The sequence below is a fragment of the Chelonoidis abingdonii genome, chromosome 3, assembly GCF_003597395.2.
Source record: "Chelonoidis abingdonii isolate Lonesome George chromosome 3, CheloAbing_2.0, whole genome shotgun sequence".
NCBI lineage: Eukaryota > Metazoa > Chordata > Testudines > Testudinidae > Chelonoidis > Chelonoidis abingdonii.
Window position 1 is genome coordinate 59,335,676 of NC_133771.1, and position 23,974 is coordinate 59,359,649.

Genomic DNA, 23,974 nt, shown 5'->3' on the forward strand with positions numbered 1-23,974 from the left:
CCTGAGACATCTCTTTATCTGGCCAGTAGTAAGGTTGTTACCAGGGGCGGCTCCAGGCACCAGCACGCCAAACACGTGCCTGGGGCGGCAAATCACAGGGGGCGCTCTGCCAGTTGCCGCAAGAGCGGCAAGCAGGTTGCCTTTGGTAGCTTGCCTGCAGAGGGTCTGCTGGTCCCGTGGTTTCGGCGGACCTCCCGCAGGCTGCTGCGGAATTCGCGGGACCGGGGACCTCCTGCTGGCAAGCTATCTAAGGCAGCCTGCCTGCCATGCTTGGGGTGGCAAAATACCTAGAGTCGCCCCTGGTTGTTACATTAATTGCACAGTTCCAGGGCTGCTGCTACCATTTAGGCCAACTAAGTGGTTGCCTGGGGCACCAAGATTTGGGGGTGCCAAAAAGAGGTGCCCCCAATTTTTTTTTAAAGTGTTTCAGCTGCTGCTGCACTGGGAGAGAGAGGGAGTCGGAGCCGCTGGCAGCCGGCCCAGGTGTTCCCCTGCGTCAGTGCGCCACCGCCGGCAGCCAGCCCAGGGATTCCCCTGGGTCAGCGCGCTGCCACCGGCAGCCAGCCCAGGGATTTGGGCTGCCGCGGCGCACTGACCCAGGGGAACCCCTGGGTTGCCTGCTGGCAGCTCAGACTCCCTCTCCCTCCCAGTGCAGCGGCCGCTACATCCCATGCGATTCTTCTAATTGCCGGTGGTGGCGCCGGCAGCTGGGCAGAGCTCCGCAGCTTTGCTTAGCGCACATGGCACAAGCCCGGCGACGGGCACGACAGCAGGGCTTCTGGAGCAGAGGTGAGCTGGGGTGGGGCGGTGCCGCACGGCTCCCAGGGGGGGAGGCTCAGGGCAGGGGGAGAAGCTGCCATGGGGGCGCGCTTCAGGGCGGAGCTGCCGCAGGGCTGGGGAGTGCACAAGGTGGAAGTTTTGCCTAGGGCACAAAACTTCCTTGCACTGGCCCTGCCACTTACAATAGTCACACGTTTGCCCATTGATTGTTTTCCCCTTTCAATATTTTCAATACCCTTCTAAAATGTCTTTATTTTCCAGGAGCATTACGCTGAAATGCTGGAATATACTGATTGTTGTTGGTCTTCTAGACTTTGTAGAAATACTTATAGCAGTTTTTAAGAGACAGAACTTATAAAAGAATTCTTGCAGTTTGCTTATATATCACGCACTGTGTGATACACATGCAGTTGTGCTCTCTATGTTGTATTGGTCATGCACCTTTGATTCTATCCCCTACACTTTTACCCTATACCCTGTTTTCACTGGAACTACTTTTGACATTCCAAAACTGAGTAGCTTCAGACAGCTGCCAAACAAAATAAATTCTGCCAGAGTAATGTTTGGTATTCTCCTCTCCCTTGGAACATCTGGATGACTGGACTTGTGATACTGGGTAAGCTTGGCTTTGTAAGTTGAGGGATAGAAAGAATAATACCAATACAGTTTTTAAAAATTAAAATTTCTGAAATAATTTTGTGGTGGAATATAGTAGGTACAGAATGCAAGGTGGTGTATTGTGGTAGAAATGTTTTATTGGCACAGAATTGGGATGTCTGACATGATCCAATCATAGTTTCACAGAAAGTAAATAATGTCCGTCCCAAATGTATGTTTCCAAAATCTGTATGTAATACTACTTCATATCTTATGAATAGCAGAGAGCCAGTGGATGGAGACAAACACAGACTTTGGAATCTTTGACTAAATGGCTACAACTAGTGAACAGTAGGAGTTATCTTGTCTGAGATTTAAAAGTAACTCGATGACATTTATGACCTGAGCTCCACTGAACTGTGCCACTTCTTGTCAAAAGCACTGACATTAGGTGATAGCAAACACTTTTACTAGGATAGGCTGCCATAGGTCCAGATGCGGATTAGGGGTTTGTTGGGCCCTGGGCCACAGCAAGTGGGGCCCCTCCCGCTCCTTCCACCTGCAGTCCCCCCGCCTGGTACTCCTGCTGGGGAGTGGGGTTAGGGCGCAGGGGCTTGCACCGCTCCCTGGCAGGAGTGCTGGGTGGGCAGACCGTGTCAGGGTGCAGGGGCCCCCCGTTGGCCAGCGACCTTGGGCATGGGCCTTGTTGGCATGATGGCTAATCTGCCACTGCATAGGTCGGTGGGGACTGTCAGTTCTGCCATGCCAACTCTGATGGCTACAGCTCCTTCTCAAGATGTAGGTATTATTATATCATCCCTCTACGCATTGTGTCATACAAATATATGTATTAAAAATGATCCCTGTTAAAATAGCTCTTTGTTGCTACTTGGCGGCTCTGATTTTGCCTATCATCTCAGAAATGCTAGACACAGTCTAACACACTCTACAAGTATCTTGAATTTGATGTTCTCAGGGAAGGTCTCAGAGCAGTAGACAGCTAAAGACCTGGCTACTTTTAATGCTTCATGTTATCATTTTGAACGCTTTGAGCTAGAATGGCTGGTTTCACTGAAGACAGAGAAAATCTGAGAATCCAAAGCATAGCTAATATAATTGTAACAGCAGGTCACTCTACCTCTGACTATTTCCTGTTCAATAGTATGTCATACTTCTTAGCACCAGAACCACAATCCTCTTGAGCCCTTTTTGTGACTTTTCTACGTCTGTGTTATTGGACTGCGCATCTTTGCTGCTCTTCTCCTTGAGTAGATGTATGTGTGTCTTTTGGGAGACACATTCAACACCTGTTCATTTAATAAGCAACAATTACATTTGAATTATAGTTATAGCTAGACAGCCTACTCCAGTGTTTCTCAAACTGGAGATCGCTGCTTGTGTAGGGATCTCACTGCTGCTCCAGGCCAATGGGAACTGCTGGAAGCAGCGTGGGCTGAGGGACTTACTGGCTGCCGCTTCCAGCAGCCCCCATTGGCCTGGAGTGGTGAACCATGGCCAGTGGGAGCCGCGATCGACCGGACCTGCGGACAGGGCAGGTAAACAAACCAACCTGACCCACCAGGGGCTTTCCCTACACAAGTGTCGACCCCAGTTTGAGAAACACTGATGTACACTAAACAAAATGCTCAGATAAAAAAAATCTTATTCCAGTGTGGATATAGCTATGGAGAGTTGCACTATAATAGAGTAGTAGGAAACTGTTACAAAGTTTAAAGGTTTGTTGTGCTGAAAAGGAGTGTCTCAGGCATAACAAAGAACAAGATGTTAATGAAAACCTTGTTTACTGTTACAGCATTAACAGTTAATTCCTACAGTCTTATTCCTACTGTAACGAGGATCATTTAAAATCTTTTAAACTCTTTATTAAAGATACAAAAAAGGAAGGATTTGAGGATTTTAAATCTAAAATATTAAGTAAATCTTTCATTTTAACAATATCTTTTATATCCTTACCCTTTAACTGCAGAAAGATTTTACTAGGAAACCCCCATGTTTGACAGCTTTTGTGTTGTTATGAGAGGTGGTAAAAACTGTCCTTTTTGGGAAACAGAAAAAGGATTAGTTGAGATAGTCCGGAGCTCTTGTTGAAGTCCTGTCCAGTTTCATTTAAGATAACACACACACAAAAGGGGAAAGAAAATGAATAGCAAAGAGAAATGTTAGCTTCTGTGTTTGGTGCTGACTCTCACTTGCAGTCTCATTGCTGGAGAAACGTGGATCTAGCACATGGTCTTATCAGGCACTCTGAGACCTGGCAAACTTATACCAGTATCGGGTTATTCAATGCATTGCTTTTAACTGTCACTCTTGTCACAGGCTCTCAGCAGTATTACAAAAGATGGAGTTTTCTTGGCCAGTTAAGTCTGACTCTTATTAAAAAAAAAAAGGCAACAGGAGAGAGTTAAGAAAGAAAAGAAATAGGGTGGGGAAGAAACATGACACATGAGGAAGGGGATGAACGGCAGAAGCCCAAGTCTCACATCCCAGGTGTCCTTCAGGATTAGCTAAAAGTGTTGGAGGTCGTGATGTCATATGGGTCCCCTCTCTGACTCAGTCTTTTCAGGATATCTCTCAGGATTAAGACAACAAAAGTCAAAGGGTGTCAACGTGGATCCCAGACCAGATAGCGAGGGGTGGGGGAGGGTGGCAGTCATGCTAGTAAACTTGATCCTTCCAGTCCCTGTGCCCCCTTGCTCCTATTCCGTGACCCTGAGGGTACGTCTACACTGCACGATTATTTCGAATTAGCTTAAACCGATATTACAAAACAGATCTAATAAAATCGGTTTAGCGCGTCCACAGTGGGATCACGAATCGATTTGTTTGCGTCCATGTCCAAAGCTACCATCGATTTTCAGGACGGTGCACTGTGGGTAGCTTTCCTCAGCTATCCCATATTCCCACTTCCAGGTGAGAGCACAGTGCCTGATGGGCAGAAAACTTGCCCCGGTGGCTGGGTACAGCCTCACCTCCCTTGTGAAGGCAGCAGAACCTTTGGCGCCTTTTTCCCGCGAGTGCATTGAGCAAACGCACATAGCACAGCAATCATGGACCCTGATCACAAACGGTATCCTGACGTTGTCAACACCTCGCTATCCCTCTGCCAGCAGCATTCATACACAAGAGGGTGACATTTACAGTACTCCAAGGATTATTTATTTTTACTTCCTTTCACATGCTGGGGGGGGGAATAGACTGAACGAGGCTGTTCCGTGAACACGCAAGACACCGTGTATTAAGCTCACCTGGGCGCTCAGCCAAGAATGCAATAGTTTTCAGAGACTCTGTGCGACTGGTACTGTGTGATCCTCATGCCCCTCCCTCCTCCATGAGCATCCATTTGAGTCTTGGCTTCCTTACAGTTGCACGCACCCTGTTATCTGGAGTTTTTTTTCAAACGCTTTTGCATTTCCTGTTTCTTAACGGAGCTCTGATAAAACAGATCTGTCTCACATGCAGCGATCAGATCTAGTCATCTCCGTAAGGTTCAATGCGAACACTTTGCATTTTGAACTGCATCGCCACCTGCTATCAGCTGGACACGTGAAAGCAGGAAATGTCATTCTAAAGGTCTCGGGGCTTTTCCTGTTGCGCACTCCGCTCCGATTCGGATTGACGGACCAGACGCTCATGTCAACTTGCGAACTCTAGAGGCAATATGTCAAATTTCCGCCAACACGAACCCTATCCGATGTTATCACTTTCGAATTTAGCGCTACTCCTCTCGTCTGGGAGGAGTTCCGAAATCGATTTAAGGAGCCGTTTAACTCGATATTAATGACGACGTCGTGTGAACGGGTACAGCGTTAAATCAGTATATCGGCCATTAAACCGATTTAAAGTTGCAGTGTAGACCTGGCCTCAGATAAACAATGTCCAAGAAGGGATGGAAGCCGCAGCCTATAAACATTAACTGATGAAAACACATTTTGGTGATTTCAACTATAAACATTTCCTCCCATTTCTAGAATCTTTTAGCTCATTGTCATATTAAACTCTTGACTTTACCAGGAGCCTTGAAGACCCTCATCATAGTTTTTAACCTTAACAATTCAGTTTGTAGCAGTTGATTATCTTCAACATTTGCTGACTTTCATAAACAAAATTTGTGTAATTGGCTGAGTTGGACTTTCTGTTCTCTTGGACAACTTAAGAGTTTAGGCCTCTGCACAACATCCTCTCTCCTAAGGGACAAATGCACTTAGTATTAGATTAGTTCATAAATGACATTTAGAAAACAAAACGCTTATTTAATTTTAAGCATATAGAACAAAAAAGATGCATTGAGCTATTATTTTAAGGTTTGCAAGTTCTGTGTCCCAGATTAAGATTCACAAATCTTATTTAGTTAGGTGTTGCAAAAATTACAGTTAGTCCTTCCAGTTGTTAACAAAGCTAAGACCTTACAAATCACTTCATTTATAGATAAACCAAATGCCAAACTGCAGTTATTTTTATGTTCCTAAGGATGTTTAGAAACCAGCTCTTAACACTTTTTTGGCTGTAAGCCCAGAATGAGTAAAAGTGAGTGTGTGTGTGTGAGGGAACTCCTCACTTTTTTTTCCTGCTTAAACATTTTAAGTTGCACATTTATACCAACTATGACAATTCTATGCACAAGTATTTATCCTTGCTTACTTTTTTTTTTATAATTTATGGAATTTTTAGCCACGTTTATTACTTTTTGATAAAAAGAAGCAGGAAGCTAGCAGGAAGTTAGTGTTCCTGGAACCACTTTTTCTTTTATGAGCCATTTGTAACATACAAAGATGGTAACATTTCACAGGAATTGTTAGTCCATTGCAAATCTTGCCCACCTGTTTCACCACTATTTATGAAAACAATATGGCCATGGTGGCAATTTAGTTCTTGATGGGAATCTAACCTGCAACACTAGTTCTGTGCTCTCTCCCAAAACAAAAACACAAAAAATCAACCCAAAAATGCAAATAACACATTGCCAAAAATAAAACAGTTACAAAAAATTGGTGCTGCAACAGCCGTTAGTTCAGGTGCTTTGACACTCAATTCACAGTTTAGGCAGAAGCAGCCTTTAAACAGGCACTTTGTTAACAAGGGGGTAAAACCATAATGTTTTAGTCTGTTATGGCAACTTAACCTTGAATGGTTCAAAACACTTCATTTTTAATTTTGCTTTTTGTAAAAAGCCTTTACATTAAACAATCAGTTATTACTAATCACAGAAACAACAAACCACGAAGTAAACAAAAAACAAAATCAGAACAATGTATTTGTTGAAAGGTTAAACAAACTAATAAGTTTAAAACAAGAAAGTTATCTTTGTTTTGCAAGCTTAACATATTCAAGGATTTTAAAATAAATTTTGTGTAAAGTAGATAATAGCAGCAGCATACAACAGATGTATCCAGATTTTCATATTATTAATCCTTTTGATGCCAATTACACAGTGTAGACTAGGAAAAATGTGTACCTACAATTTTTGGTTTGGAGGGGCAATGACAAGTCCACAATTTGTGATGGGGGGGCAGGGAGAAGGGGATATGTGAAGCCCACCCAGGGACACCATATATATGTTAATTTTGATGGAATAAAAGGGCCCAGAAAGTAAAAGTTTTTAATATGATATTGTTACTCACTGTATAACATTAAACAGTTAAGCGGGGTTTGGGATTTTGAATACAGAGATATTGACCTCCTTAGTTCCAGGGCAAATATACTAGAAAATGTATGCCAGTGTTTGGAAATATATTGATGAGGATACACAAATGAAAAAGGAGTGAAAAAGAATTGAAAACAAAGCATAAAGCGTTTTGAAACTGAAATTCAATGGTTATGCAAAACAAACAATCAAAACTGAGCAGCATCCCTTTTTCAAAGGGAGGATATAGGTTAGAGTCTCTTATTTCATCAAGTAATTCTTCTTAATGGGGGGGGGAAAGGTTAGTTCTGTTGTTTAAGTATGAGTTGACCTCTATGGATGGTGATTACTTTTCCTGCTTTTGACAAAATGGACAGACACAAAAGAGAAGGGAGAAAAGATAGGAGAGTAAAGGTGGGGATAAACAGGCTTTTTGTTTAAGTTCTTAGGATACAAGGCGGTCAGTCACAGATGGCTGCTCTGGGCTGACAGTTCACCAGTCATAATAGCTGTTGCTCTGGATACTGGCTTGCTTTCCTAGTCCAGGATGTTGTCTCACTCATCTGGTCAGCGATCTTCACTGATTTTTGTCAGATTGGGCAGATCGGGATGGGTAGTCTCATGTTATTTTGCTTGTGTCATGCTGTATTGTTGGTCTCAAGATCGAGAGAGAAAGTGATAAGACAGGAGGAAGATAGTGGGAATGACAGTGGCATTTTGTGTGTATCCAGTTCGTTGTTGGTCCAGTGCTGTTGGTCAGGTATCCTCATCAGTGCACTGGTCTAAATGTCCTGATGATCAAAGCTAACCAAATAATGCAGCAAGGTAGAGGCCTGTCAACCTTTCTCTAGGGAATGCCCCAGGAGTCTGTTCTGCCCTTTTGGTCCCCAGTGTCTCTTTTTAGGGGCCCCCAAAAGGAGATGATAGAGGGAGTAGGCCATCCCTTTGTTATCATGTCCACTAGTTAGATCTAATTTCTGACATACCACTTTTGGTCCATTTATTTCCAGTTTCATGCTTCATTCTCTGTTCATCACAAGCTTGTCACAGTCCTTGTTACATTTGTAGCCCTTTTTGTTTGAACTAATCCGGTCTTTCAGTCTCCCTTTTGTACCTGTTTCTATCAGCATTAATTGTTACAAGTTATTGTAATGTTTTATGAATGTCACCCATTTTCTACCAACTGGACTCACAATTGGAGTAATCCATCCAGATCCAAATGATCATAGCAGATCTATTCTTACATGCTTTTAAACATTGATTCAATTAATAAGTGCTCCTTGGGGATGACGGCAATTCTGTTGTTTACCTCCAAATACCTCTGCTTCCAAGAAGACTTCTGCTGTCTAGTCATACCAGCTTTTTATGTTTTTTTGAAGACCCTACAGCTGGAGATGTTATCTCAATACACATGCATAGAGAGACAGTAGCAACAGTGGAGTGGAGCTGGGGTGTGAAAGTGGGCCTTGAGGTCTCTGAAGAGGACTATAGAGATGTAGCAGGCTAGGCCACTAGTCCTTGCAAGGGTATCCACCCAGCCATTTAGGGGAGAAGCCCCTGTATAACCTCCTAGCTGTGCCTGTTCCCTGATCCCAACTCTCCCCATCAAGATTTAAGATGGGGGAGGGGGCAGTGGGAACAATACTTTCTTTTCTGATGTCTGCTGAACCAACATTCTAAGACCTGCTTATCTGCTAAGGGGAGAGATAATTGTCATATGGTAAGCAGTGAGGGAAGATGAGAGGATTATATGGGAGTTAGTGTCAGGAAGAGGAATGAAGTAGGGTGTTGAACATCATATATAATTGGACTGTAAAGCAGTTGGTGAACATAGTAGATTGAGAGGAAGAAAAAAGGGGAGAAGTTAGTAAAGATATGAATCGTATGATTTATATATAATTTACACTTTCTAATAAGAGAAAAATACATAGAAAGAAAGGCAGCAGATGGGAATATAATAGGACTAAATTGCTAAAGGTTATGACATTTTAAAATGTTGCCTTTCTTCCAGTGTTTGTGTCTGAGTTATCCTGTTAAAACTTGGAAGAGGTCAGTGGGACTATTTGTCATAAGTGTTACTAGATGCAAGTAAGGATTGCGGAATGAGACATGCGGGTACCTGTCTTGTAGAGTTTATATTCTCTTTTATTATATACCTATAAAGCATCATGAATATTTTGAGTGCCATATGTATACTATATCATAAATCATTCTGATCATCATTCCCTTCAAGCATGCTATGTCTTGTGATACAGCAGGGACAGAGGGCAGTAGGAGAGTGATAGATCTGAAGTATATAAGCCCCAGGATGATCAGAGCCTTATTCCCTGTGGACTGAGGAGAGGTTACTACAGGTTAATTAGAGCACCTGGAGCCAATTAAAGCCCCACCAGAGACTTAATAAAAAGCCCTGCTTCAGTCAGATGGCAGGAGAGCTGACTGTAGTTTGGAGGAGTCCTGTTGTTGACCAGAAGATCAGAGTACCAGGGGAAGGGAAACTCTGCTCAAGCAGAGCAGAGGGAATCCCCAGGTGCAGAGGACCAAGAGAAACACAGTCCAAGGGGAGAGAGGGCAGGAAGCCCAAGAATAGGGGAAAGAGGTGGCGTCCTGACCCATCACATGAAGGGAAAGCACGGGACTCCCATAATAGTGTCTGCCATTGGCCACAGTCTTATACTAGTTCTTTCCTCTTCTTGAGATGGTGGTCCCTGGACAGATTTATTGAATATTCACATAGACTTTTCAGATATAGACTTTCCAAAATGTTTTCCAAAGTATGCATCCTGGGTACAAAAAAAATGGTAAATCCATTATGATTGTGGACAAAGATTGGGAAATCCGAGAAGAAATACGTTTGAATCAGAAATCCAACTCCTGTTTGCCAAATGAAGAAGGACTAGGATTGAAATATCCTGAAATAAAAAAGCATAATTTTCAGGTAGTTTCATTGTTGTACATTTGGGCTATATAAAGTAATGCATTAAAATGTGTTGTACTTTCCCATTTCCAAAAATGGGAATTCCACTAATCCAAAAGGCCTATTTTGATTTTCTTAATCTGTAGATTTATGTGAAATGGGTACTTGTTTTCTTTAGGGTTAAGTAAAATAAAGCAAGACAGATCAAATATTATCTCTGGATAGACTCCTTCCGTTGTACTTCTTCACATATACATATTCTCTTTATGTCACTGCATATGTGAAAGATCTCCCATTTCATGGTGTTTACATATATAATGCTGATGTGCTTGAAATGGGATATGGATCAGTGGTCATGCCAGACCATGCCCCACAGCTGCTGACTTAAAAAACAGGTAAGAAAAATATGCCACCACTCTCTTATCCTGCTGCAATTCCAGCAATGATGCATTATTTTATTTTTTTTGTAAATAGTTTTTATTTTTCTTGTAAATGATTGCTTTGTTTGTTCAACCATGTTATAGTAACATTCTTTATGAGTTTATGCATCAGTTATAGGTTACAGAATGTAAAACTTGGTAGTTTTCACTCTGGAAATAATTTCTTCTTGGAAAGGGAAGAAAACAATGTTGAAAAAACAAGTTGTTAGTAGGTGAAGTATCTTGCTATGTTTTTTTTTTCCACAGTTTACTTAGCTTTTTCTAAACTCCAGTTTAGACAGACTAAGTACCCTTTGGCTCCACTGTTTGCTTTTTTATTGTTAGATTTGTCACACTGTTTTACTTCTTTCCATGATAGGAAGAAGACAGCGTTGATTTCAGAACAAAATGGAAAAGTAGGTCTAAAAAGTGAGCGTAAACGTGTGCCAAAGTCTTCACTTCAACAAGGACAAGCAGATGACAGGGAACATAAAGAAAGGCATGAAAGTAGAAGACTGGAGAAAGGAAGGTCACAGGACTACCCAGACTTGCCAGAAAAACCTAAGGAAGGCAAGGTGGCTGATGAGGAAAAACAAAGGAAAGAAGATGAGTATCACACTCGGTATAGGAGTGACCCAAATCTGGCAAGGTATCCTGTGAAGCCACATCCTGAGGAACAACAGATGCGTATGCATGCAAAAGTTTCTAAAGCACGGCATGAAAGAAGACACAGTGATGTAGCTTTGGCACATACAGAAGTGGAGGAAGCAGAGGTACCTGAGAATAAATTACGAAAACGCTCACAATTACAGGGAACTCAGGAAAGAAAATCTCTTATGGAAACTCAGAGATCATACTCTATAGAAAGACCAGGTGATGTAAGAATTTCTGTTTCTAAACAATTAGCTAATCATAGTCCACCAACTCCCAGACATAGTCCAGTTCCTACAGAACACCTAGAATCCAAGAACCGTGATTCCTTTAAAAAACAAAGTCGCCTTGATCCTAGCTCTGCTATTCTCATGCGAAAAGCAAAGCGGGAGAAAATGGAGACCATGCTAAGGAATGATTCCCTTAGTTCTGATCAATCAGAATCAGTGCGTCCATCCCCTCCAAAGCCTCATAGATCAAAAAGAGGTGGAAAGAAAAGGCAGATGTCGGTCAGTAGCTCAGAAGAAGAAGGGGCATCAACACCAGAATATACTAGCTGTGAAGATGTGGAAATAGAAAGTGAAAGTGTTAGTGAAAAAGGTAAGAGCTTTACATATATTATACATATGTTGTGTGTGAAAAACATTTTGTACATATTCTGCTGTCACCTTCATCTTTCTCTTGTTTCCCCCTTACTTTTTTTTTCCATAGCATTTTCACCTGGCAGAAGTTGAATATACTCATTGAATTGGGTGTATAACTTTTTTTCTTTTGCATTCTGAGTTGAGATAGTCGAAACGTAACATCAGCTAGTGGTTTTTGTCCCTCTTTCCCTCTCCTCTTTCATGTAACAATTACATGCTGAGGGCTTTTGGTTTATATTCTTCTCTGCGGTTTCTGTTCCCCTTTACTTACTACTTTATCTGATTTTTTTCAAAATGTGAAATGGTTTTCAGTGAATGGAACAAATGGCTTGAAAAATTAGTTCCACAAACATTCAGAACTCATCATAATAAAATGTGAGATCTTCACAAAACATCTTGGTTAATCTCAGAATAAAAATAAACAAAACTCTATTAACTTTAATAAAATATCAAGAATCTGCCATAATACACTGTCGAAAGTCATAAAATATTTATGGGTGGACATATTATTTGGGGGAGAAATAAGGGGTTTGCCAAATTTTGTCTCTTTAGTGAATATGCTCCAGAACTAAACAATAAATATTTTCATCCTGTGATTTCAATTTTCCTTTATCAATTTATGGTAACACTGAGCACTAATAAGCAGTACATTTTGTGCTTTTTAATAAAGTGTTTCTGCTTGATTAAAAAATTAACACAAGTAGAAATATATGAATGGTGAACTCATAGTAGTAGGAATAATTGGAAAAGGCTGTGACAAAGTGCTGACTCTATCTCATTGTTACCACAACTTATCTTTAAATGGCATTAATGGGACTCTGTGAGGACCTCTAGAGCAGTGGTTCCCAAACTTTTGTACTGGTGACCCCTTTCACATAGCAAGCCTCTGAGTCTAACCCCTCCTTATAAATTAAAGCACTTTTAAATATATTTAATACCATTATAAATGCTGGAGGCAAAGCACAGTTTGGGGTGGAGGCTGACAGCTCGTGACCGCCCATCTAATAACCTTGTGACCCCCTGAGGGGTCCCGACCCCCAGTTTGAGAACCCCTGCTCTAGAGGTAGTATTTGGCTTTTTAGACTGCTTAATTATTTGTTTTTGTCATTTTGAAGCTCCTGTGGGTATTTTACAGTTACAATGTCAATGGATTGTCTTGACTTTGTTTCCTGAACACATGCTTGATTCCAATGTGTTAATCTCTACCTCTGTTTGTGTGTGTTTACCTGACACGCTTTTCCTTCTGATATCCCTCACATGCTCATCTTATGGAGATAAATCAGGACACCCCTCCATCCTTCACCTTTCATAATGCCATTTGGTTTTCTGTATTAAATACTTGCCATTTGCCTTTTTAATCAGTTATAGATCATATTTTCCCCAATGTCCCAGTCTCGAACAGGAGTTAAAGAAAATCTGCAGGCTAATTTTATCATGGCATATATGTTTAGAAGCTATATCTTTGGGAATATGTGGTTTTAGTTACCTTTTTTCCCACATTAAGTAAAGAAGGAAGGATTATGTAAAGTATTATATACAGGAAAAAAATTAAAATTGTAATTATGCATTAAATTTTATAACTTCTGGAAAAATAGGACAAGCATTGTAATGTTGTTGTAGCCATGTCGGTCCCAGGATATTAGAGAAACAAGGTGGGTGAGGTGGTATATTTTATTGGACCAACTTCTGTTGGTGAGAGATAAGCTTTTGAGCTACACAGAGTTCTTCTTCAGATCTGGGAAAGGCACTCAGTATCACAGCTAAAAAAATGGTCAAGCAGCTAGTTTAGCAATAGTAGCATATATTCTTGAATGGTACCTTAAAATATGTGCTAACCTTAGAGCTCATCTATGTCCCTGCCAGCAGGTATATGGGATCTTGGGGAGCAATTACCACACAGGTGAGGTGCAAAATAAACTTTATTAAGAAAATGCAAAAAACAGGGAAAATTCAATAGTGAGGGGTATGGGTTTATTATGGTAGCCAATTGGGAGGGGTTCTTTAGCAAATAGTAACAGGGGGTTTCAATCAGTGAGCATAAAATATCAGTGGGGTACAAACAGTTGGTAACCAATTAACACTGAACGTATAAATATAAACAGGAAGCTACAATTGCTATAGTAAAGGGTGTGTCACATGCAGCACTTAGGCCAGCATACAGTTACTGGAAAAATGCTGGTAAAAGAGTAACAACCTTTAGGGAAAAATGTGTCACAGTGGTATAAATGTAAATGTGAGGATGCTAGTTAGCAGGAGACACAAAGGGTAACCAAGGTTTTATGCTAGACTTCAGTCAATACAATGTGAGGTTTGGGGGAAGCAATAGGAGCGGGTGAACCCACTGAGGAAGGAGGATTAAAAACGAGAGAGAGAGAGTAGAGAGGCAGGGGTAGAGGGAATGAGATCGGGGGCATGGTGGAAGAGGAGGCAGGTGAGCAGAGTAGCAGAGGGAGATTCACAGACTTCAGGAGACACAAAGAGGCAGGCAGGCTGCAGGTTTAAACACCAGAGAGCCTGGAGTGGTATGAGAGTGACTGGAGCACTCGGGTGGGGGGAGTAGAAGGCAGGAAGACAGACTTAACCACAAGCGTATTACAGAAACAACAGCAAAATCACTGATCTATGATCTACCTTTAACCAAGACTACACAATTAGCAAGTACAACACAATGCACACAATTTTTTAAACCTAACTTACCAGAACTACAATACATCAACAATTCTCTTACAACCTACACTGTAACACGGTTATGCAAAATGAATATAAACTTATCTAGACTAAGACACCTAATTCTAAGAGGCGCACCCTCTAGCAGCAGTGAGGGCGGGGGAGCTGCAAGCCTGTAGTCGCCAGGAGAGGGCCACACTTAGCAGCAGGTCACAGGACTTTCATTTTTAGCAGCAAAGTGCTGCGGAGTTTAAGAGAGGTTTATAAGACACACGACCAAGGTTTCTTAAGTCTGGTGCTGGGGAAACAGAGCCAAGCAGCTAAATAATACAATAAATAGTATAGAGAGTTTCAACAGAGGGGATCGTCTACAGCCGCGAAGGAAGCAGCAGGGAGGTAAAAGCAGCAAGCCTCATCCAGACAGAGCTAGGTACGGTCTCAAATAATCAGAGAGATACTTGCTCAGTGAGCAGACAAATGTCCGTTCTTCGTTGGGGCGGGTTCAAAACCGGGGTACGCTCAAAACCATCAAAACGAGCGCCGGCAAGAAGGAACCCCCGAACTCCCTGGCTATGCGAGACCAGGCCAGCAACACTGCAGGAACCTTTCTGAGGTCTGATCAGAAAAGTGTCTGGTTTTAAAGGCAAACTGAGGCAAGTCTCCCCAGGACTTCTGATTGGCTCAGAAGGCAGGGGAACAAGAGTAAAAAAAAACAGGTGAGCACGAGAGCCAAATGTCTAGGCAGGTCCTGAGCAATAGGTGGACTCTAAAAGCACATGATAAGGCCTATGACATCCATTGCCGCAGGACCTTAAAAACACAATAGGTCTTGCAGCTGGACATGTGTCTTACCTACCCGAGCCCAGGTTTAACAAGGTGATAACAGGACTAACCCTTTGAACAGGGCAGTGGTTCCACTTAGCACAAGTGGCCATCCCTTTGAGAAGGGCAATGGCTCTTGGTAAACAACTTTAAGGGGCCCTCCCTTTGAGAAGGGCAGTGGCCCTGCTAAAAAACTTAACAGCCAGGGAGGGGAGGCCACAGGAGAACAAAAACAAAATGGAGTATGGGGACAGCTGTAAGAAACAAAATGGAATAGGGGGATAGCTGTAACAGACAGTCTACACTTATATTTTATAGCACTTTAACTTGCTGGCTTAGGTGATAAGAGCCATGATTAAAATACAAAATAGCTTCACCTATAGAAATCTACAGTCAGTCAGGTGACTCACATCACATGCAAGTATTGACTCAAGTCATTTAAACAGATTGTTAACAATGGAAATAGAAAATACAAGCAAATTAATCTGTCAATTTAATGAATTTGTTAAAAACTTATACTTTATGGTATTTTTTTAAGTGGGGGCAGGATTAGAGAGGAAGGGAGTAGGGAAAGGAAAAAAATGAGAGGTGTGATGAGTCACAATTTTTCACCTGGCTTTTTATGATCAGCAAGATAGGGTTTTTAGGCATCATGACAGAAGTGAGTCTTCGAGAGGGATTTGAAGGAGGATGAGAAAATAGCTGTTTAATTTTATTAGGGAGATTTTTTCCATGCATAAACAGCAAGTTTGGAGAAAGCATGGAGGTGTTTAAGGTAGAAGCTGACAAGTAGGTGGTAAGGGCTGGGAATTCTACCAGAGCTAGACAGGTGTCAACTTACAATAGGCCTGGTAGAGTGGGGGCCTTAAAAGAGCTTATATTTGATGCAGAGGTGAAGGGGGAGGCAGTGGAGGGACCTAAAGAGGAGATGATGTGATCAGAATGATGAACCAAGAAGCTGATTTTAACAGCAGCATTCTGAACATATTTGAGGAGAGCAAGGGTGTAGTAGTTAAGTCCTGTGAAGAGGAGGTTGCCATAGTTAAGGCATGAAATGATAATGGCTTGGAGAAGAGCTTTTGTTGTGTAGACAGAGAAGAAAATCCAGTTTATAGAGATGTGTAAAAAAAAGCAGCAAGATTTAGCAGTGGTTTGAATATATGACTCCGGTGATAGGACTGAGTCAAAGATGGACGCAGGATTCGTGGCCTGTGTGACTTGAAGGATGGTGGTGTTGTCCACAGGGACAGAGAAAGGAAGGCTGGAGGAGAGCTTCGGGGGCAGATCAAGAGCTCAGTTTTAGCTATGCTGTGTTTAAGATAATGACTGGACATCTATAAAAGATGTCAGAAAGAGAGATACTACATTGGATGAAGGAGGAGAAATCTTGTCAGTAAAGAGAGAGGCAGATATGTGAATCATCAGCATAGGAATGATTGTTAAAGCTGTACTTGTGGAGAAGAGCCTCTACAATCAAGGTGCTGAAAGAGAAAATGAAGAGGCCAAAGATAATTCCAGCAGTAGCTGAAGAATACTTTTGCTTCTTCATTGAACTTTAGGAAGTGTGTGTTACACTTGCTGCATCCACCAAAAACTCATTTATATTATTGGATTATTATATGTGCCTATTCACCATATTTAATCTGATGTTTGTCCATGTTCAAGGATTCTACTTCTAAAAGTTGAAAAATGTGTCATGTTACTTTATAAATAAAAGTGAAGAGGCAAAAAAAAGTTAAGTCCCTTTTGCTTATTGAAAAAATACTTAATTGTGAATAAAAATAAAAAAATAAAAATGGGTTTAAGCTGCAAACTGCATCAGGATCAAACTTCCCTCAAGTTCCAGATCCAAAGTTTTGCTTCCATCAGTTATAAATTATAAAGAGAAGTGCCAGACAGATGTAGAAAGATGTTGATCTGGATACAAGTAGTCTCAAAAATAGGGGGTCTTTTAGTTTCTCTTTAACACTGAATCTTCCAGAGAGGGAATCTTTAGTTATTTGTGCAGCATGAGATTTTAAAAAAAGTGTATGTACACACCCACGCTCGCGCACACATCTGCGTGCGCACACACTTGAGTATCAGTTTCTGTTCCATAGAATACGTTTGTTAAATCAATTCCCTCAAAGCTGGATTGCTGAAGTGATGCCTAAACCAAGCAATTAAACCCTTTCATTTAAACATCAGTGATCAATGTATATTGTTAGTTTTGCTGTTGTCTTAACAAATTTTCAAGCAAATTCTTTGGATGTACCTTGTGGTGATTCCTTAGGCAGGACCCTTAGCAGTTTGTGGCACTTCAAGGCCAGTTTATTTGCAAAGGTTAAAAATGTCTGAAGCGTAACTAACAGGCCCTCTAGCTTTTCAAACCCCGTATTGCTACGACAGCATTGTTACATTAGGGATTAACACCAAACTGTAGCATTGGAAACATTTAACAAATGTAAATCCTATGCTAGTATTCTCTGATCCAGACACCACCATGATGGGATGCAGTATAAGAAGGAGAATAGAATAAAATTGATTTGCTTTTCTAGGCAGTGCTGGATTGCTGTAGCAGGGCCAAAGGACTGGTCTAATCACTAAGTGACATCTTGGCATTCACAGGCCACTAGAACCCTTCCTTGTGAGAAGGGCTGCCATTGCTCAGGCCAGTTTTTGTGCGGCACTGGATTTAGTGTTCCAAATTTTGGTAATTTAATAAAATTAATGTGATTTTGTATTTTGATCTTTTTTGTAGGCCAGATCCATGGTATTAGGAATAAGTAACAGTGTGATCACCTTTAAAATCTTAGCAAGTACCTTAGAAAAATATACATGGAGCCAAATGCTCTCTGGTCTGAAGTGAATCAGTGTAATCAGTGAAGCTATGCCAGTTTTCAGCACTAGAGGATTTGGCCCACGGTATCTGTAGTACCTCCTAGGGCAGGAATGGCCACCCTGAGCCTGAGGAGCCAGAATTTACTAATGTACATTGCCAAAGAGCCACAGTAATAAGTTAAGTATCACCCATGAAAGTTCATGCTCCAAAACTTCTGTTAGTCTATAAGGTGCCACAGGACTCCTTGCTGCTTTTACAGTAATAAGTCAGCAGCCCCACACCAGCTTCCCCTCCCCTTCTCCCAGTGCCTCCCGCCCACCAGCAGTGCCACTGATCAGCGCCTCGGCCTCCTTCCCCGCACCTCGCGATCAACTGTTTCGTGGCGTGCAGGAGGCTCGGGGGGGAGAGGGAGAGGGAAGAGCAAGGGTATGGCAGGCTCAGGGAGGGAGCGGGAAGGAGTAGAGTGGCAGCAGGGCCCTTGGCAGAGCCAGGGGTTGAGCAGTGAGCACCCCTTGGCACATTGGAATGTTGGTGCCTATACAAGGAACCGCATATTAACTTCTGAAGAGCTGCATGGGGCTCTGGAGCCACAGGTTGGCCACCCCTACCCTAGAGTTTTCTTTAATAATCATAGAGAATATAGCAAACACTTTAGTAATCTATTTATATAACCTATTTATCTAAAATTAAACCAAGTTTTTGACAATGATCACTTTACTGTGGCATGTTTTTTCAGAATTTAAAAGTGTGAGATTAAAATTAAGATTTTACTTATCACTGTTAATCTGTTGTATCAAAGGACTTGAATAGTTCACTACCTTGCAATCTGTTTGCATGCAAATCCAGAGATTTTTTCAGTCATCTTGCAAATCTAATTCTGAAAATTAGTCAAAATGGTCAGTGGTGCCCTTTTTCTTCCCCGTCCCCAGAGCCAGAGCCATAGTGTTGTTTAGCCTTTTCCCTCCACTACCTCCCAAACTGCAAAAATATCTATCTGATTCCCCCTTAATAGAGGACTGTATGTGTTCAGTATTCAGATTTGGTAAATGGTCACTGATAACTACAATTTGTCACTCAGTGAATAAAACAAGTTTGCATTTGATATATATCTAATGTATATCTCTTGATTTAATATTGCTGTCCTACATTATTGACAAGTAGGGTGATGTGATCGGGTATTATTATTTATCATTGTTTTTGTGAAGTTCCAGTTGTGGGCTGGGCAGATATCTGAGATTTGGTTGTTTATTCTGACTCTTGCATTTGATTCATTGTATAGTTGCCCACTTGCAGTTGTTCTCAGGATTCATTCATTCACACCTTTTTAGGTAGCCCAGCTGATGCTGTAAAGTGTGTGCTGTAAAGAGTTGGTTTTGGTTAATCATGATGGGGTAACTGCCTGTACTTTGTATGGGTAATAACTACTCTGGTTTTATACTGGCATAACTCCACTGACTCCAGTGGAGTTGTCCTTGATTTACAGTAGATCAGAGTAAAGTCTAGTATGCATGTTTACACAAAAGAACAAAAATTTTCTGCTAATCAAGATATCTAAATATCTAGACCTTTAATGTTGTTCCAGTACAAAATGAACTAGTCCTGACTACTCATGTATGTGTAGATTACCAAGATGCTATCTTTTCTTTCAAAGAGTCATAATCACTCATGAGCAAAATTTGTGTGCTTTAAATTGCAATGGAGATAATTATTGGAAATCTGAAATATCAATTGCAAAATGATAAAACTATTATAGTAAAACTCATGGACCATATTTACATGAGTGTAAATCTGGAGTAACACCCTAGAATTAATTTGTATTAGTGTAACTGAGATCAGAATCTGGCGCTGTGTGTTTAAGGAACAGTGCTGTTACAGGACAGAATTTTACCAACCTTTCCTCTAGCATTTACTCAAAAGCTGGAAGAGAAATTGCATATTTGGCCTTCTAAGGAGGTTAGTTGTAAAGCTTGGGTTTGTAAATCAAAAATGCTCTGGACTCCATCACCTCATCTAAATATGAGTTCAGTAAGAAATCTGGAGCCAAAATAATATAAACAGGGATATAAAAGTATAACAAATCATGCAAATAAAACCTAGAATGGCCTTACAAATAAAAATGAAGCTATTAAAGTTAATCCAAACAAGAAATGAATGCCAGTATAAATAAATCATCACCTGAGCGAGAGTACATGTAAGCATTTTGAATGTGCAATCATGATAGTCTTTTGTACTCTCCTTTAAATGTTTGTGAAAAAACTTAAAACAGAATGACAATAAGACAAATACTGTATTTGCAAAATATCTGGGAGAGATGTGAAGTAGAGGAAGGAAGCTAATGATCCGATGTTAATATTCTGACAAACATTTTCGCCTGTAACCTGTGTTAAAAACCAAGTGGTTAATGTGTTTGCTCACAGAGGAGCTGTGAGGAACTGAGGAATCATTTTACCATTGAAAAGAGAAAAGGCTTCCTCGCAATCAAAGAAGGAGGCAGTATCACTTGACAAACACATTAAGCTGGCCTTTGCTAGAAATATTTATACTTTGTTCTTGAAAACTACTCCATAAGTATATTGATTCTGAACAATGCTCAAGTTGTGTAATTTGAAAACGGGATGGAGATGAGCACTTTGCAGAAAGAGTGGAGATATTGTCCTTGGGGATATATTTTGAAAATATGTGCCATTTTTGGGGAGTTTGGGGGGGTCCTGATTCATTCCAAAACAGCCCCAAACTCTCTTTAAAAGTGTTTTTAATAATTTAGGAGTAAGTCATTTCTGGAAAGAATTATTTAATTTTGTCTATAGAAGTCATCCCAACTTACCATCAATTTGTTGGCAGAATTTTTAAAAGAAAATCACTGGAGACAGCCTAGAATAATAAAAGAAAGAAATGAGTACTTGGGAATGTTCTGTGAGTCAAACACACAAGGCTTTTTTCCTTGTTACAGTAAGACTGATTTATGCCATTTTTGCATTCAAAGGGGTCTTAAAGTATACATAAATTACATTTACTCTCACTTTAATGCCCTTTTATATTGTCAGCATAGTGTAAAGCAGCTTTTGATGTAAATAAGAGTCACACCCTCTGATTTTAAAACTGTGAATATGGCTGCTGCTTGGTTCCATAAGAAAAAGAACTAACAATCTAATTTAGATCTTGGTTAGATTTAAAAAAAAATAATAGTAATGTTGCACTGGCTTGCTTCAAGTCTGATTTTTATTCTAAAATTGTGAAGTCAACAAGAATATATTTAGAACTAATAGGTTTGTATCTAGTTTGAACTGCAGTTTCTTTATTTTATCTTGTCATAGATATGATGCATTATAATAAGTTCCAGATTTCTCAGAATCTGGAGAAATACTGCATATAATTTGTCAAAAACAGAGCCTAAATTGGATCCATACAGTTGTGGATAGAAAAACCAACAAATGGTGCATGTACTCAAGTATTGTTAAATGCTTATTTTGCTTACTCATTACTTATTTTTACCTGGACATGCATTTTGCTGACACATCTTAGGCATCTGTATTTGAAAATATGCCCAATAGTCATGTCTCATCTACAAAATAGTGAAAAGAAACCTGTGCCTGCATAGGGATTTAAATGAAGTAGCTTAGATGCATTCCCATTTTTTAACATCACCTCTGCATTCTGAGTTACTATTGGGGAGGAATCTTCTAGAGGATGTTTATGCATGTGTTCATTAAAATAGTACTTTCCTAATGCTACTAGAAGGAGCAGAGTGAAATGAATTAGTGTCATTCTTATAAGATCACACTTTTTTGCCAGCATTTGCGAGAAGGTGCTGTGGGCAGAAACATTAGTGCAATCTTTTAGGGTGCTCAGGGCAGGGGGTGTTCAACAAATAGAAAGAAAGAGAGTGGTTGAGAAGGCTGTTCATTTGTTTCAGGCAAATATAGTGAGTGTTAATTGGATTGATAGCAGAAAAGATCTGATTTAATTTTTCCCCTTAAACCTTTTGAATCAAGTATGAGAAGATTGTTTGTGTAAGTATACCTAGATTCCTATAACAAGCCAAACATAAGTTAACCCCCTACTGGAGATTATTTTTCCAAGTACTGTGACATTATATGCAATAGATAAATAATCAATGGGCCAAAAGAGAACCATGTGGTACACTGCACAGTGTAAATTGTCCAAATGAAAAATATCTGTGTATGAAGGTGAAGAAATGAAGACATTCTGGACTTGTCTAAATTGGGATAAAAGATTTTTTTTGAAAAGTGTGTTAGCTAACACATTTGGTAAAGGGGGGATCTGTTCCTTTCAGGGCCAGGGGCCTGGGTCCAACAGCTCAGTTTGATTATCAGACTCAGCTGGGAAGGGGTCAGGTGCTTCTTATAAAGGGCTGAGAGATCTCAGAAGCGGGGAGGTACAGGAAGCAAGATGGCATTTATGGTTGTCTTTGTAGCAGGCGGAGAGTTACAAGGTAAAACACCTTTGTCAGGGGAATAGCTTTGTTTTGGTGTCGCTTTGTGAGTTTTATGTTTGAAGAATAAACCTGTTCCCTGAAGGAAGGGCCAGAACAGACTTTGGGCATGGTATTAGTCCTTCTTGAGCTAGGTAAGCAGGCTGCAACTTACACATTTTAACTAACATGTTCTAAACTCTACTATAGACATGGCAAGTTGCATTTTGGCATGTGTTAGCTTGTAGAGGTAAACTCTGTGGGAAGCACTAGAGGAGCCAAACATGAAAAAAGAGAAAAAAAAATGTAATGAAGAGTTAATCTAATAGAAAAGACTGGGCTCCCAGAGTATGAATTTTGAGCCAGAGAAGAAGCAACACTGTACAACGCATTGCAGTCTATTTACTCTGTGTACTCTGGGCCAAATTGACAATGCTACACTTAGGGCAGACTGCAGGGAATAGGGCAGATAATGCCCAAAACTGGTGGTTTATTGTATAATTAGGCTCACCAAACCAGTAACAAAACAGTTTTTCTGTAATACTACACTGGTTACCAAGAAGCCAAATACAATCCCCTTTAAGCATTCCAGCCTTTGATTCGCATCTAGACAGCCAAGTCTAGTATAGTGAGAAGTTTCTGAAAACCTGATTCACCATATGTGAGGTTCACCAATCACAAAGGACCAGACACTTGTCCCCAGGTCAGTATGTGTCTCAGATCTTACCCAATAATCCACACTGATGCCAATCCTTTAGTAACTAAAAGGAAAGGTTTATTAATAAAAGGAAAAAGAGAGTTGCAAATGGTTAAAAAGATCAATATACATACAAATATGTATAAAGTCCTTAGGTCAGCTTCATAGCAGAGATGGTATAAACTTGGCTTGTAAAAGTCTCTCTGGAATCATTTCAACAGGTCAGAATCCAAAGGCAGCTTAGATGTAAAGTCTGTTAAAGTCTTTCCAAGCGTTTTCCAGGTTATTCCAAATCATTGTCTTATGACTTATACTTTCTCAGTTCAGAGTTTAAGCAGACTAGAGATGGCAGGATCAGACCCCAGGCTTCCCTTTATAGCTCTCTAGCAGGCTGGTAAGGTCACAGCAAGACCTTCCCCCAAGGACGAATAGGCAGTGCATTTTGTCTGTGGACTGTTGCTCTGAAGCTAGTCTTCTGTTTCCTATGCATACACAGGTAAACTAGTTGCAATCAGTCACAAAAGGCCATTAGCCAGTACTTCATTATCGCATAGATAGTTAAGATGAAGACAATGTAGATCAGACTGTTAGTTTCCTGCAGCATCTTATATCTTTGATCTTAAGGTAACTGAACCATCCACATGCATAATATAAGACAATTAAGACATGAAAGGAAATTAGCATCTACAAACTAATCTAGTTTCACTGTTAAATTTCTAACAAGATATTGGTAAACACAGACAAATACATTTAGCATCTACCCTTAATTTCTGTTATTCCAAATAAACAAGTTGACAATTGTTAGTCTAATACATCTCTTTGAAATTCACATTCAAGTAGATTGTCTAGATTACATTTCAATGCCTCTTGTTAAATTGTGATGGGT

General features: G+C 40.6%; 1 protein-coding gene across 43 annotated transcripts in view; it reads left to right on the forward strand.

Moving 5' to 3' along the window:
* Positions 1 to 23,974, forward strand: part of RIMS1 (regulating synaptic membrane exocytosis 1) — a 537,317-nt gene that overhangs the window by 249,511 nt on the left and 263,832 nt on the right. For all 43 annotated transcript variants that reach the window (XM_075063753.1, XM_075063758.1, XM_075063781.1 and 40 more), the window contains one exon: positions 10,734 to 11,605. In XM_075063753.1, the coding sequence (XP_074919854.1) occupies positions 10,734 to 11,605 (872 nt within the window). The remainder of the gene's footprint in view (positions 1 to 10,733; positions 11,606 to 23,974) is intronic.